This window comes from Anomalospiza imberbis, chromosome 1 (assembly GCF_031753505.1).
Source record: "Anomalospiza imberbis isolate Cuckoo-Finch-1a 21T00152 chromosome 1, ASM3175350v1, whole genome shotgun sequence".
Classification (NCBI taxonomy): domain Eukaryota; kingdom Metazoa; phylum Chordata; class Aves; order Passeriformes; family Viduidae; genus Anomalospiza; species Anomalospiza imberbis.
The window spans coordinates 96,942,654-96,957,719 of record NC_089681.1 but is presented as its reverse complement, the minus strand read 5'-3'; the positions used below and the strand labels follow the sequence as shown (position 1 = coordinate 96,957,719).

Sequence of the window (15,066 nt, the reverse complement as noted above, 5' to 3'; positions counted from 1 at the left end):
CTGGATGGGGCTAAGACCTCAAGGAATCACATGTGTAATTGGAGCTCCTATAAAAGGAGCTGGAGGAATAAACTCCAGGCTGTTTGTCACAAGAGCTCTGGAGTATTAGTCTCCGACCCACACCCCCCATTCACATTACACTTTCCTATACCTTCTTCTATTTTTCTTTCATTTACTGTCTAATTAATTCTTATAATTACAGTAAAAAAAATCAGTAAGATCACAGGATAATTCACATAAGAAAGGATTACTTAGTCCAAGCCCTTACCTAAAGCACAGTCATAAATGAGATCAGACCACATTACTCAAGTGTTTTATTCAGTTGGTCTTGAAAATCCCAAGAAAAGAGGTTTCCCTTAGAGTTAAGTTACAAAGAATTTAAGCTCATTGTCTCTTATTCCTCACACATGCATAACCCCATCTCTGTCTTCTTAAATTACTTATTAGCTACTGAAAGGCCACTACTCAGACCTCTCAAGATAAGGAAGTCCAGTATCACCAGCCTGTCCTAATAAGGCAAATGCTCCAACAACCTAATAATCATGGCAGGATTCCAGCAACAGATTTTGGCTGTAAAAACTGGCATTTGCCTCTTGGTACTGATCTTCTCCACCCTCTTGTTCTCATTGTATAGGGTGGATATCAGTAAAGCATTTCAGTACTTACCTTGCTGTACTGTTAACTGGCAAGGTGAACATTTTCCTGCGTGGCACACTTGAGAACAGCTGTGCTTTCCACAGTTTAGAGTATTTCCACATACATTAGAACAATGAATTTTTGTTGACTGGCCACAGCGAACTGAATGACTGTAGAGAAATGACATCATACCCTGTCAGCTACCTGACATCTATACAGTATTTAATAAAAAGGAAATACATTTTCAGTAAAATGCCAAAATCTTCAAAAGGCAGCATAATTTATTAATGAAAGCTTTTAGGAAATAACACCCCTAGTTTTACCCTTGCTTCCCCTCTTCCACCTCACTAAAGTAAAACACCTGTAACAGTAGTAAGTCTACAGAATTTTTCCTGAAGAAAATGGGGGAAAACAACCCAAGGTGACACTAAAATGTGAACTAATGCATGAACTCATGTATGCATTGTCAGACAATACAGACATCTTTCTGAAGACTTAAATAATCCTAAATCCATTGAACACAATGAAGATAGGGATATGGACCTTAACAGTGGGTCAGATGTCTATGAAAACAACTGAGTTTTTAATTAAATTGTAAAAAAAAGAAACAAAATCAGTTCTCTTATTTTTCCAACTCTGGATGGCTCATATAATTGGCTGTAAAATATGTACTTGAAATAGTAATTTTAAAACATCCTTAAGTTGGTAATGCCATGCCATACACCATGGATGCTTATATAGTACATATGAAAAGCTATTTTGAAGCAGGTTTTAAGTATCAAATGTACTATTACAAAATCAGCAATCTGGTGAAGTAATCTGACAAATGGGCAAAAATATAAAACAAAGTTGTTGCATCTATTAAACTTTTAAATGAAAGAAGTCAGAAAAACAACAACAAACAAACAAAACAAGACAACAACACAAAGAAAAGAAAACAACGCTAAACAATAAAAGGAGGTAATATTACTATGGAAGATAAAATTCAGTAATCTACAAGCAATCCCATTTTTCTGCTGAAGACAAAGTGCTTTAATCTACAAATACCGCCATAGAAATTGCAGTACCTTCTGGAAAATTAAGACTGTGTAGTATTAGATTCAAACTCTGAGCAATAATTGCAAAAAACTGAAAAATCTTTTTTACAGAGCAAGAATGTAACACTGAAATCAGTTTATGGTTTTTTTTGGGTTCTGTAAACAAGCTCAGGCAATTTATTACACAGAATCAGTTCTATGTAACTAGAAAAAGGGACTCTAAAGATTCAGGCCAACTGATTATTAGCAATCACACATAGTATAGGCAGTACCATATTGCCATTGGCAATGACACTATATGTACTGAATATGCAAGGAAAAGATAACTTTCAAGTCTAGAATACACTATAGACTTCTCTGTACACTTTCTAAGAAAAGCACATTATTTTTGAAATTAAGTAATTTAAGACCTCATTTCATTCAGACAGACAAAATGTGAACCTTTTTCTATTAAATTCTCAGTCTTCTAGCAAATAAAATGAATAAATACTAGTATGGGATTTCAAAATCAAATCAACTTACAGGCTGCTCGAACAATTCAGCTACATTTATCATGAATTGACATGTTTTTTTTGTTATTTTTACTTTCTTGAAAAATTAAAAGTAACTGCATTTTTTTCAAAATATAAAATTCTCCAAATCATTTTAACTACAAATTCAAGTTACAGCTCAGATTAAATTTTGTTCACTACATTTTCAATAAACTATAAGAAAGAAAAAAATTAGTATATAAAGTTTTAAACTGTTCTTTTTTTTTGTTTATAATAACTAAACTTTTGTTTGCATAGTAGAAGAATGCTTACCTTGTTTGTCCACATTCACATGTTTTTGTCACAAAGGCTGGGCATGAAGGGCACGGTCCTGGGTGGCACAGACTTAGAAATAAGTCAAAAAAGTGAAGTTAAGTTTAGCTTTATTACAATCCCAGAGACACAATCCACCATGACCCAAAGTCAGTGCATTATCAGAACATTATACAGGACTCCTACACTCAGTCCCGCAGGGTGTGAAAGCAGTCTTAACACAAGAAAAAAAATTTGATTATTATAATTGCATCAGTCTCAAAGACCACTAATGTTGAAGGAAACTGTATTCCTGCCGCTGTATCAACAGTACTACTAACAAATCAATTCTGCTACTGACACATTTAATATTTTGCATTTCACCAGCAAACATGCATCAACTCAACTGTTTTCATTACTGATAACACCCAAAACAATCATCTTATGTCCAAACCACTAACATATTTATTTCTTCTGTGATCTTAAACACGACAGAGATAAAAACTTCTCTAATAATTTCTTCTTTTGAGCTAATGGTTTTATCTTTGAACTCAGCACTTCTAGTGGCACCAGTAAGAGGTGCTGTTCCTCTTCCTGTATGGTAACACATGGGAGACACAGCAAGTCTGTCTCAGTTTTTTTCTTACTATCAAGTGCAATTTCCTGTGAGTGTCATCAATTCTAGTCCTCTACATATCAGATCTTACCTCCTACTTCAAGAAACACTAGATGTTCCCTATCTGCATGTAAGAACTTAGTTGGGTACAGACAAGCCCAGATTTGTGAAATTATACTTAACTATCTTGTCTGCACTCTTCCTTAGCCAGCTCACAGTTCCCTTAATTTGCAAGAATAGCAGCTCTCATTTGGAGCAATTATTACTGGCCAGGACTGATCAACACAGACATCCTAGCCAAAAGAAAAAACTCAGAAACATCAGAAAACCCCATAAACACAGACTATCCAGTTACATGGTAACTACTGAATTCCTCAAGGACAGTAACTATACAAGAACTAATTAGTACACCAGTTACTACAGTCATGCAATATAGTTGAGTCATGCCTCCAGCTTGTCAACAGTGGTCTGGCTTCCTTTCTTCCTCTACCATTCCTCCTAGTTGACAATAAGGCCTAATCTAACACTCAACCTATACCCGTTCTAACTGTAAAGCCAAGCAATTACACAATAAACCAATTCAAAACAATGAAAAAAATCCCCCATCACATAAAGCAAATCCAAAAAACAAACCACCAAAACCACCATAACCCTCCCTCTTTTGACAGGTCAGTTTTATTACATAGTGAAGAGTTGAAAAAGCACCAGAGCAGGCACAAGGAAACGGAGAAAAAAGAAAAACTAGATGAATACACAGTAAAGCAGGAAGAAAGCTAAACCACTGAATTAATTAAAACTGTATTGTGGAACTTGAGACAATGAGAATTAGATGCATTCTGCAACATACAAGAAAATCTATCTTACAAGAAAACCTCTTGTAAAAGGACTGCACCATATGTTGCACTGTCTTGACTTGAATTCTCACAGATCCATGTAGGATTCTAAAGGCTGGATGCCAACTTACAAACTTAGGAATCAGATTAAAGCAAATATAAATTCAAAAAACTATGATCTAGGTCCTAACTTGGAAAAGTGGGAATGCACATCATCTTCGGAAGTCTTGTTAAGTTTTTTACCTGGCGTATTATTTCTCTCAACACTCTCATATACAAGCAGTGCTAAGATTTCTTCCATAACCCCACTCCTGGCACACTTTCTGATGATACTGTATCACACAACAGCAATTTATATTGATCACAAATATTTTAAAGTTGTAAGTACCAGAAATAATAGATTGCAGTCTTATAGAAGGACTCCTTTTGTTAGAACAGTATCAGACAATTAATTTTCAGACATCTCAAAGTTTTGACAATATATGTTTCTGACCTCTTGTTAATAAGAATAGAAAAATTCTAGTAATGCAAAAACTAATGCTTTGAAATCAAACTTCTGACTTTTGAAATAAGTATTCTTTATGCATCCCTACAGATACCATGTCTCTGGTACAATTCAGTTTAGACAGAATCTACAGTATGAGTACAGTTCTAGGACATACTTGACCCATACAACAACAATTAAGATTGAAATTCAAATTTCATTCAGCACAGATACATGCATAGCAAGTGCAGAAAATGCTCCTTAGATGATAAAGATAGGTAATACCTTTAGAGATTTAGTCCTGGTTTAGGGGAGTAAGCAAAAAACTAAGTTAAATGACTTGACAAATTTGTAAACAACTCAAAAAGGCTGAAGTCTTCAGTATTAACTTCTGTTTGGTGAATGCAGAGGTTTTTTTAACTGAATCTTCATTATCTATCATTAGCATGGAGGATTATTTTGCAATTTACTGCTGCTGCTCTAGAGAACTGGCATACAGGAAAAGTTGTGAAGATAGATACACCTACACAGAGGAAAAATTAAACTTCCATTTGCCTGACAGTGAAAATATTAGATACTGTAACAGGACAAAAAAGGGACTTCAACTGCTGTAGAGAAGATTACAGCACCAAAGATCTATGAAGGAAGTCCAGCTAGTAAAATTTAAATCAATAAAAAGATGTGGGAAATGGATTTGTAGAGAGTTCTCAGAGCCTGACAGAAGGCCCACACAGTATGCATCTGTATGCAAACTCTGAGATAAGAAATGCTGACTTAGAAATGCCATGGAACAGGACACATATTGTTGAGAGATAAATGGAGCTAGAAAAAAAAAAATTTCAAAGGATGGCCTTGCAAATAAGACTAGATACTTTGGAGAAATAGAACTATGAAAGATGCCTTGTACTAGGACCCACGAGAGGTAGTTTTAGATGACTGGCTTTAAGGCATCTACAGCATGGTGTGACAAAAAGCTGACAGGCCAAGAAATGCTAATGTAATTAGGATACAGTTGGCTTCTGATTGTGATGGCGTGAATTATAACATCTGTATTGTCTCACCCTTCTCATGAGACTGAAAATGGCATAGAAGTTTTTAAAATGCCTCTCAGTTGCCCCATCTCTGGGTCAGAAAAAGGGTGTTGTCTGACAGAGAGAAAATTTCATTTATTGCCTTTGTAAGACCTTTTTCAAATGCTCTCAAGGCCTTGCATAGTTTCAGCTGGCAGGGAGAACTTCAGAGCCTTAAAAGAAGTTTTGCTTTGTTAAGAAGTTTATTATCAGGAACATTGTATTGAAGGTTAAGCTACATGTTTCTTTGATGTAGAACCTAACACTGTAAAATAAATTTCCGTGTTTTTAAACTAAAAATGTGAAGAGAACTTACCATGAGAAGTGTTATGCAGGCCACAGCACAACACTAGCAAAAGGTCTGCAAAGCATTCCCCTTTCAAACATCTGCTTACCTGTTCCTCAGCTCTGCCAAATCAGCTGCTTATATAAATGGTTACCATTTCAATAAATCTGAGTAAATATTAAATTTATTACTAAACCAGTTGATATGCTCAGGCCTGAGCAGCAGGCCTAAACCAGAGTTGATTTACCAGATGGATCCCAAGTACTGTGTGACTACTGACACCATCAGTATTATTTAGGTAAAAATAGATGACCAAGAGATTATACCCACTGTTTAACACCAAACCACCTGCTTTTTAAACTTTCACATAACCTTCTGAAATTATCTGCAGGAAATGTATCATTTTGAGAAGTTTTCCCAACTAACATGAACGGAGATTTGCTTGTAGGGTATTTTAGGGGAAAACCCTCTCAGCCAAGGCATGGGCTCTGGCTAAGCCCTGGTTCTGGCTGGTCAGCAAGTGTGCCATCAGATTCAGATGTTTCTGTGCCAAAAATATAATCAAGTCACTTTGACTTGCTGATTTGGGCCTGTAAAAGCTGGGACCCACTTTAGGGGCAAATCTGAAGACCTCAACTACAGGTGGACTCACCATGTAGTATTTTACTAATTGCTGGGAAGGGGTCTCCTGTTCCTCACTGTGAAATAGAGCTTCCCAGTGACTGCAGACTCTGGGTAACAGTAAAGTATTTAGGCAATTGATGATGCATCTACCTTTCTCAATCACTATCCTTTCTCTCGTATAGTAATGACTAGGTGCACTACCTTGCTTATTTTTGCTTGTTGCTACAGCCAAGCATGTAGTTTTATTGAATGTATAATTTTACTTTTGTATTACCTTAATAGTCATTGTAAAATAAGAAGACCATTCTTTCCATTGGTGTCTGTGTCCTTTAAATCGCCCCTGTCAAATTGGCAGTGTAAATTACCTTCACTTATTTTCACCAAAATGGGGTGTGGTGTTGAAAAGGAAAAACAAAACAGCTTTTAGAATATCTGCAAACAGAATCACAGCTCTGGTTCAAACCTTATTACCTTATGGGAACATGTGAGAGTCGGGGAAAATGGCACACAGCAAAATCCACAATCCAAAGAAATTAATGCTTGCAAGAAAAAGTTCTGAGATCATCTAAACTTAATCAAGAATCATGAAATAGATTCCTGCCCCAGATGGCAACATCTAACCTTGAGCACTCTCTTGAAGAAAATCTCTGCCCAGACATATATCATGATCCAGACTTATCATCTGCATTCAAATAATAGAGCCCTGCATCTCTTAACTCCACCACTGATACAGCAAGAGGGAACAAAGTTCCTACTTGCTTTTTGATACAGCAGATGATGGCTGCCTGTGTCCTCACAGACACTGAAGATTCCTGTATGGGAGAAAGAAGTGTCCAAAATATGATGAATGTCCAAAACTGATGAAAGTGCATTCCTCTCCAGTTCACTATCATAAGTTAGAGAGTGTCAGGAACATCCATTATCTTGATTTGCATGCCTACTGTTGCCTTACCTCCAGGACTGGGTAATCTCATCATGGTTTTTTATTCATGTGAAACATAAAACTGAATGATAACATTTTTAAATATGCTACAACTGGCCACAAATTTGGACTCAATTTTCACAGCTTTTATGCAGATCAGACATTTAGGAGACTAAGAATTTGTAGCACCCCAATGTCACAGTATTGTCACTACTCTTCAAAAGACTTCCCAGAAGAGAATGCCAAAGACTGAACCTCTGCTGTAGACTAGGACAGGAAAGAAGAGAAGAACATCTGCTTCCAAGCCCTACAGCAAAGTTTGTCAGGCAACAAAATGCAGTCAGGGAGTTCTCAAAGTGATTAAGAAGTCTACTTATTTCTAACTGGGCAAAAGATATGTCCATGAACATATGACTCTCCTGAGATGGAGGCCTGCAGCTGGTATCCAAGAGAATCAGTGTTCTGTTCAGGGTATCAGCTACCTCAAGTGTAGTCTGAAAGTTGAAAGTAAATTAAGAAAACAGCCATGACACTTAAATGAAACAAAATGTAAATCTGCATGTATAAATACATAATGCATAAATATAAATTAAATCTAATATCAAAAAGAAATCTAATTAACATTTTCATGTATGGGAATCAAGTATTAAAGAATTATTCTGACATTCAATAAAATGTTTAAATATATTTGAAACAGAACACATTAAATACAAAGTTCAGAGTTAAGTTCTAGTAAAGTTCCAAGCTTTAGCAAATCTTGGGAAAAGTGTCAGACGACAATCTATTTGTTGGAATGACTGAAGTTTCTGACCAAGAGCAGAAACAACTGCTTCTATCAAAACTTTCCAAAACCAGAAATATGAACAGATGTTAAGGACCAACTTCCATGGAAATTGAAGCTAGATACAATAGGAACAACATATAATTTGTGTTTCTGACAAGCAAACATATTTATACGTTGAAAATAATAATATAATGTTGTTAATCTTATCAGTGCAACTACACTACTAAAAAAAATGTAATGTACAAAATCCAAAATTGAAAACAGAGATGCCCTCCTTTAGTGGTTACGATTTGTTAATTTAAGATTTTCCTAATTTTAAAATTTCCCAACCAATGTGTTGATGAGTGTGGTGGACTTCAGTGCTGGCTAATTACCAGTGCACTCTTTTCCTGCTGTGAGATAGGATTAGGAGAAAGGTAAAGTAAGTTCAAAACCTCTAAAAGGGTATAAATGAAATTTTACTAAAAGTAACTAAAAGAAAAAAAAGTAGTAAGAATCAAAACAAACCCTTCAGAACACTTCTCCCACAACCTTTTCTTTCCCACTGATAATGTAAGAAACAAAACCTAAAATTTCTAGTTGGTTTACCACCTCTAAATTAGTCTTTCTTTAGTTCATTTAGGGAGAGAAGTCCCTCTTATTAAGGTTATGGGAGCTCCTTCACAAGAGGAAAAAAACAGTTCTCTTTTGGCTCTCAATTTTGACACGAGTAACAGCCGCCCAGAAAACCCTGTTATCGTGAAATCCTTCCCACTTCCACAAGCCTTCCCACAGCTTGTCGACGGGCCATGTTGACTTATGGGGTATTGTTTTAAAGATGAGTTGTTCAAAGGTAAAAATTCTTATTATTTATCTCTAAAATCATCTTCATCCCTGGGAACAGAGATCTTTTCTTCTGGCGATGCAGGATTACTCTTCTGTCTTTCTCTGTTCAAACTGCTCATGGGATTACAGCTACTTTAACATCTGTTTATTTTGGCATGGAGGTTTTTACTCGATATCTGTAATTTGAACACTTTCATCTCCCTATAGTTTCCTGTGTTATAAGGAAAAAGAGGTTCTTTTCCATAGCTTACAAGATTTCAGCCTCTAAGATCAAGGCATCTTCCCCTCCCTCCCATCTGGGACTTAACGTCTTCTTCACTGACCATGATATTTTCATGTTGTTCTTTTACACGCTTGCATCTTGTTCCGTTCTCTCACTGGAGGGAAGATTAAAGCATTGAAAGGGTTAACATCCCCCCTGGAGCCCGGTCGGGCTGGGTGCTACAGACGGCGGGAGTTCTAAATACGGAAGCAGCTCGCATCTAATCAGCCAGGCCAGAACTCAGCAGGAGCAGCACACCGGGGGTGGGGGGTGGCTTCTCCTCCCCCCTGCACGATGGTTGCGGGCAACTTCCACGGGACTAAAATCCCGGCTCCCAGGGCTGCTCCCGGGGCCCGTCGAGCTCGGCTAGGCTGGGTCGGCGGGGGGAGGGTGTAGTAGGCAGTCAGATGTTGGCAAGGCAGGCTCCATGCAGCCCCGCGGCACCCCCTCTCCCTGCCTGGGCCGCCTGCCCCGGGTGCAGGCGGCCCGGGGAATGGGGGCTCAACCCTGCGGCAGGGCCGGCCGGTCCGGCCCCGTGGCAGAGGCCGCCTAGAGCCGTGTTACCTCGCTCCTAGCCGGAAGGGAAAGAAAAAGTTGCCGGATTTCTTTCGTCTTTCACATGTGTCTTTCACAAAAGCTTGTCCAGCTTCTCATTGGTTCAACAGATTGTCAGTTACACAAAAAGCTTTTTCCTCACTTCCCTAAATTTTCCTCGCATTCTAAACCATGACACCTCCTTTGCCTCTCTTCACTGAATTATACGAAAATGTTAGCAAAACCAATCTGAGTTACATATACTGATTAAAACTTCCATGAGAGATTCTGGTTAAACTATCTGATGGTCTCAACAAATAAAAAAAAAAATACCCATGCCCTTTTATCCTCAACAGTTTGTGTTATGAACAAAGTTTCCAGGTGTTCCCCAGAGAGGCAGGCAGGGCCTTCCTAGTTCCCGTGGCAACACTGGAATGACTGCTGGCTACCGATATTGATATGTTAATTAGTTAATTGCTCTGTTTGTTTTCTCTAAACTACCCAAAGGTAACCTGCCTTCCCCCCCCACTACACTGACATTCTGGGACTAATATGCAAATTAAGAAAACCCCCTGGGATCATGGGAGCATTTTTTGGGGGTAAAGACACCCCTAAATAAAGAACTAAACACAGTAGAGGGGGATAGACAAATGCCCTAGCCGAGGAAGAGGGGAAACACAACCTGTGATCAACTTTTGTCTGTCACCATAACGACTAGACTGGGGTGGGCTGGGACAAGTGGAGACGGAAGAAACGGAGAGCCCTGGTGCTGTTGCCAGGGAAGAAGCAGGGACAGCTGTTCTGGACTTCAGCAACAGACTCTGCACTCCTCACCCTCTGGCCACTGGTTGTGCCACAGGGAAGAAAAAGGGACAGCTGCTGCTCTGGACTTCAGTGACATACCCTGCACGCCTCCTTTCCTTTCGGCCACCTGGAAGAGCTACAACAAAGGGGGTGAGCTCCCCTTGGGACCCCTGCCCAGGTGTCTTTTTAATAAAAGAGCTGAACATTAATAAAGGCATAGCCCTGTTCATTTCAGTGTGCAATCCAAATTTTAAAAAAGAAACAAAGGAAAGAAGTGGTCTTCCAGTTTAAACAAGTAACACTGATCTCAAATTAAGATATTCAAACACTTTTACATAAATAACAGCACTGGAAAAATCTGGTGGACCACTGCACATGTTCAGAGTTACTTTCAGACACTATTATTTCTTTTCTTCAATGAAAATTCTTGAAACCAAGTCAGATAGCTGGTTCGGTTCCTAAAACATGACAGAAATGCTGCTACAACTATTGTGAACATCCTGTTCATGCTCTCATATGAACTCACTTTAGACATACCAACACAAAAGGCTTTTCATTTCTTTCAGGCTTCAACTGAACTATTAACCTCTATAGGTTCTAAATCTCTAAGCATATCCTTGAGTCAAAAAATAAGCAAATACAGTCTTCAGAAATTTTCTCTAAATCTTTTCAGTGTTTATAAAATAAACATTTATATAATGTGTGTGTATATATATAGTTTTTAGATATGTATACATTTATATATGTGTTTTTATATATGTTTATATGTGTGTATATAATATATATGTTTTATATATGTTTATATAATAACGTTTCTATAATAAACATTTACTTACATGTTGCAAAGATGTGGACAGTCCAAACACTGCCTCTTCTTTCCACAAAGCTCCCCACAGCTATGTGGAATTTCATTTCTATTCCATTCAGGATTGTGCACCTTACCTAAACCATGTCAAAGACAAAAAGGTATTTATTGCTTTGAATACCAGACTGCATTTGTGAAAAATAGCATACCAAAGAGTAAAAGTGATACGTTAAATACTGGCACGTAGTCTTCTTTGACAAAAAAAAATTTACACAAATGTTTATGTTATTCTGTACTGATACCTACTCATCTTCTTTAAAAGAATATACCATTGGAATAGCAAGTTCCAGAATATTCTTTCCTTCTGTACTCTCAATCAGCAGACATGCAGGTAGCTGATACATTAAATGAAACTGATAAAATACATGAAAACTAAAAGCCCCCTGCAGTTGGTCAGGGTGCACAATAGCTAAGAAAACTGTAGGGTGAAACTCCCTTGCTGTCTCAATGCAGGAGGGAGGAAAAGAAAGGAACAAAGTAAAAAGATACCAACCGCAGAAAGTAAAATCTACTTGGTATGGTGATGGGGAATAGGTAATTAAATGAGTGGGCAAATATGAAAGTCACTTCTATAAAAAGAAGCAGGCTCTACATTAATCAAAATATTAAAGGTTGATGAATTTTGATGAATGAAGTCTTAAACAAAAAGTCTTAAACAAGCTTCAAGTATTCTGTATTTCAGATAAGCCCTAAACCTATTTTCATTAATCTGAGATATTATCATCAAATCTCATAGCTCTAAGTACATGACATGGTCATCAGGGTTAAGGTTAATTGCCATCATTAACACTCTCTTGGCTTTCTGGAAGCGAGGAATTAAATTAACATGAAGCAACTGAGCCAATGTTGCAAATTTAAGTTGTGATTATCAAAAGCAGCAGGAAAATGTATTTTTGGTGACACAGTCACATAATTTTAAATTTTTTAAATACACCTCTGTATATTTTACAGTATTAAGTTAGAAAAATATGAATAAACATTCCAGATAGCATTTATTCACCTGAGTTTCAATTAAACTAATTGAATACCCAGGAAAGTCACAAAAATCTGAAGCTTCAGAAGAAAAATAAGATAGGAATTTCCTCATGGGTGAAAGCATGGGAAAAAAAAATCACACTTAACCACACTCAGCACATAGTACTTTGTATCAAATACAAGATAGCTTTGCATAAGTGACTGATGATGTCCAAATTATATATCATTAACATAAAATTATCTGCAGAAGATTGAACTCTTATGTTACTACATGGTAGTCTGCAAGTAATAATTTTGCAGACAATTTAAGGTTCTTACTATAGATATCCTAAACCATGAAACATCTTTAGGCTAAGGAGAATTTCTTCCCTATTTAACAGAAGGATGTCCTGTCTTTTTAAAAAGTCTAATTTTCATTTGGTCTAATTTTCATTCATGGTCAGTTCATTCTGACTGCATTATTATCTCTAATACCTGAATTATTATCCCTATATTCATATGATTTCACACACTGTTGTACAAAAACTCTGCCTTAACTGCCATTTCACTGCTTCTAACTAATTCACTAACACATTTAGATAAAAAGATAAAGTTCTCTTATTTTAGCAAATCTTGCCTCTTTAGAGCAAGTTTACTGACACAGTTTCTGTCTCAACTTCATAACACTGTGTCTTCTAGAAAGTCAGGTGAAAGTTTCCAGTGACTGATTTAAGGAAAAGAAAGCTATGTGAAAACAATACAGATCACAGATCACAGAAGTATAGATTCCAAACAAAACTTATTCCCATCTATGCAATTAAGTAACATAATAAATGTCTCCTTTTTGTGTTATATTTATGGCTTGGTGAGTGCTGTACTCATGCCATTTACCTTTTTTATTAAACGCATATCTACACAGAGGTCTCAAAAGCCTGAATATTTTTTCCTATTTAAGCTCCATGTGTCCCTGAACAATATAAACCACAAAATTGCTGAATCAGTTTAAAGGTTTAGGTAGTTGTATCCTTGAATTGTGTATTATTTTGGTCTTGCCACAAAGACATAAATACGCAGGTTATTCCATTCCTTCTACAGAAGAAAAGCTCACAAAATACCAGCCAAAATCTATCACTACTCCATAAAAATCACTATTTCTACATAATGGTATGAAAATATTTACGACTTGGGACTTAGTATTTTCTTTTCATTTTCAAGTGGCATATGTATGATTCTCTGTGCAGCCACCTTCCAGTGTCAATAAATTTTTTTTTAAATTGAGTTTCAAGCATGTAAACAAATGAGCACCAATACTAAAATTTATATTAAGAAAAAGGAATCAAAACGACACAACTGTTTTTCTTTGCAAAAGCAAGTGAGAAACTCACCACAGAAACAAGTGTAAGTTTTAGGAACTTGCACAGAAGCATTCTGACAAGCTGGACATCTCCAACCGCTATTGCCATCTGTAGGTTAAAAAAATATATATAAAAAGGACTTGAAGTAAGTAAGAGACCTAATCTGCAAGCGTAAAATAAGTTATTCTGCTTTGCTTCTTAACACAGTTGCAAATAAATTATTTTTCCACTTACTCAGAAGCGGTGAGAAAACACATTAATAAGAATATATTTTATACAGTATTGACATCAACACAGCCATGGTATTTCATTTCAACAGGCTACAACTTTTTATTGAAGCAAAGCCAGATTTTAAACTCCCAATTTAACAATTTCTGTCTCTCTTAATCAATTCAGTGCTGGTAAATTAATAAACCTGTGATTTTAGAACTATTCTTCTCTATTAAGAAATCTGACCAAGATTCATGATAATTTCATTTTATGAAAGCAGAAGGGATTGCAAACAGGAAACTCTGCCAATGACAAGACAACTGCAGTGCAACGAGAGGCACACCTTGGTTCACCTTCAACTGGGTTGAACAACTTATGTTACCCATTATAATGTACAACGGAAATTATTTTCACAAATTGAAATTATTCAAATTACAGAGTGCCTTGAGAGTCTAGAAATGCAAACCTAATGCATGTCTGTTCTTTCCAATATTTCATGCCTATTCACATTCCTCTTTATCCCGGCTCATATTACTGTGCCACCAAGATTGCTGCAGAGATCTGTATGATTATAGGCTGAGCAGCTTTACAACAGTGGCACAAGGCATATACTCTCACATTCATGGTCAAGACCAATCTCCATTTCCTGACCAAGACTTTTTGTCTTTTGACTGCTAGAAACTGAAGGAACTCAGAAGAAGCAACTCAGAGAGAAGTGTAAGGAGGAAGGCAAAAACAATAGACAACTAAAAGACGTATTTTCTGACAAAACTGTAAGCACCTTATGTGGGTCCTCCTAAAGCCAGCATACTAAATACTACATGATTCCTTATGAGATTACAGTATAGTACAGTACATTATACTTAATTATGGCATTAACAATTTCTTTCATTCTTATTCTATGTTTTGTTTTCAAAAGCTGTGAAGGTAAGTCTATCCTGAAAGCTTCCGGAGGCTAGCAGAAGACCTCTACTATCAACAACTTCCCTGGAGCTAGATGCCTAGTCCTCTACCAGCAACAGTTTCTCCAGAGTATAGTGAAGGTCCCTAAAAAATAGGAGCCTACTAAAAACAGCCTTGCAAGATATATTTTCTTCTTCATGGTCACTGATTATCTTTGGTCAAAGCACATTAATGTATGTTCACCCACACGGGACATGCATGGTTGCCTTCCTCCCAAATC

General features: G+C 36.9%; 1 protein-coding gene across 5 annotated transcripts in view; it reads right to left on the bottom strand.

The window, feature by feature from the left end:
* The window catches only part of NFX1 (nuclear transcription factor, X-box binding 1), a 120,966-nt gene that overhangs the window by 81,346 nt on the left and 24,554 nt on the right, over positions 1-15,066 (bottom strand). For all 5 annotated transcript variants that reach the window (XR_011002719.1, XR_011002718.1, XM_068201123.1 and 2 more), the window contains exons 4-7: positions 13,704-13,781; positions 11,336-11,441; positions 2,477-2,548; positions 667-806 (exon numbers count right to left, since the gene is read on the bottom strand). Coding sequence is in view for 3 of the 5 variants with exons in the window: in XM_068201123.1 (XP_068057224.1) it covers positions 667-806; positions 2,477-2,548; positions 11,336-11,441; positions 13,704-13,781 (396 nt within the window). In the remaining 2 variants the exon portion in view is untranslated. The remainder of the gene's footprint in view (positions 1-666; positions 807-2,476; positions 2,549-11,335; positions 11,442-13,703; positions 13,782-15,066) is intronic.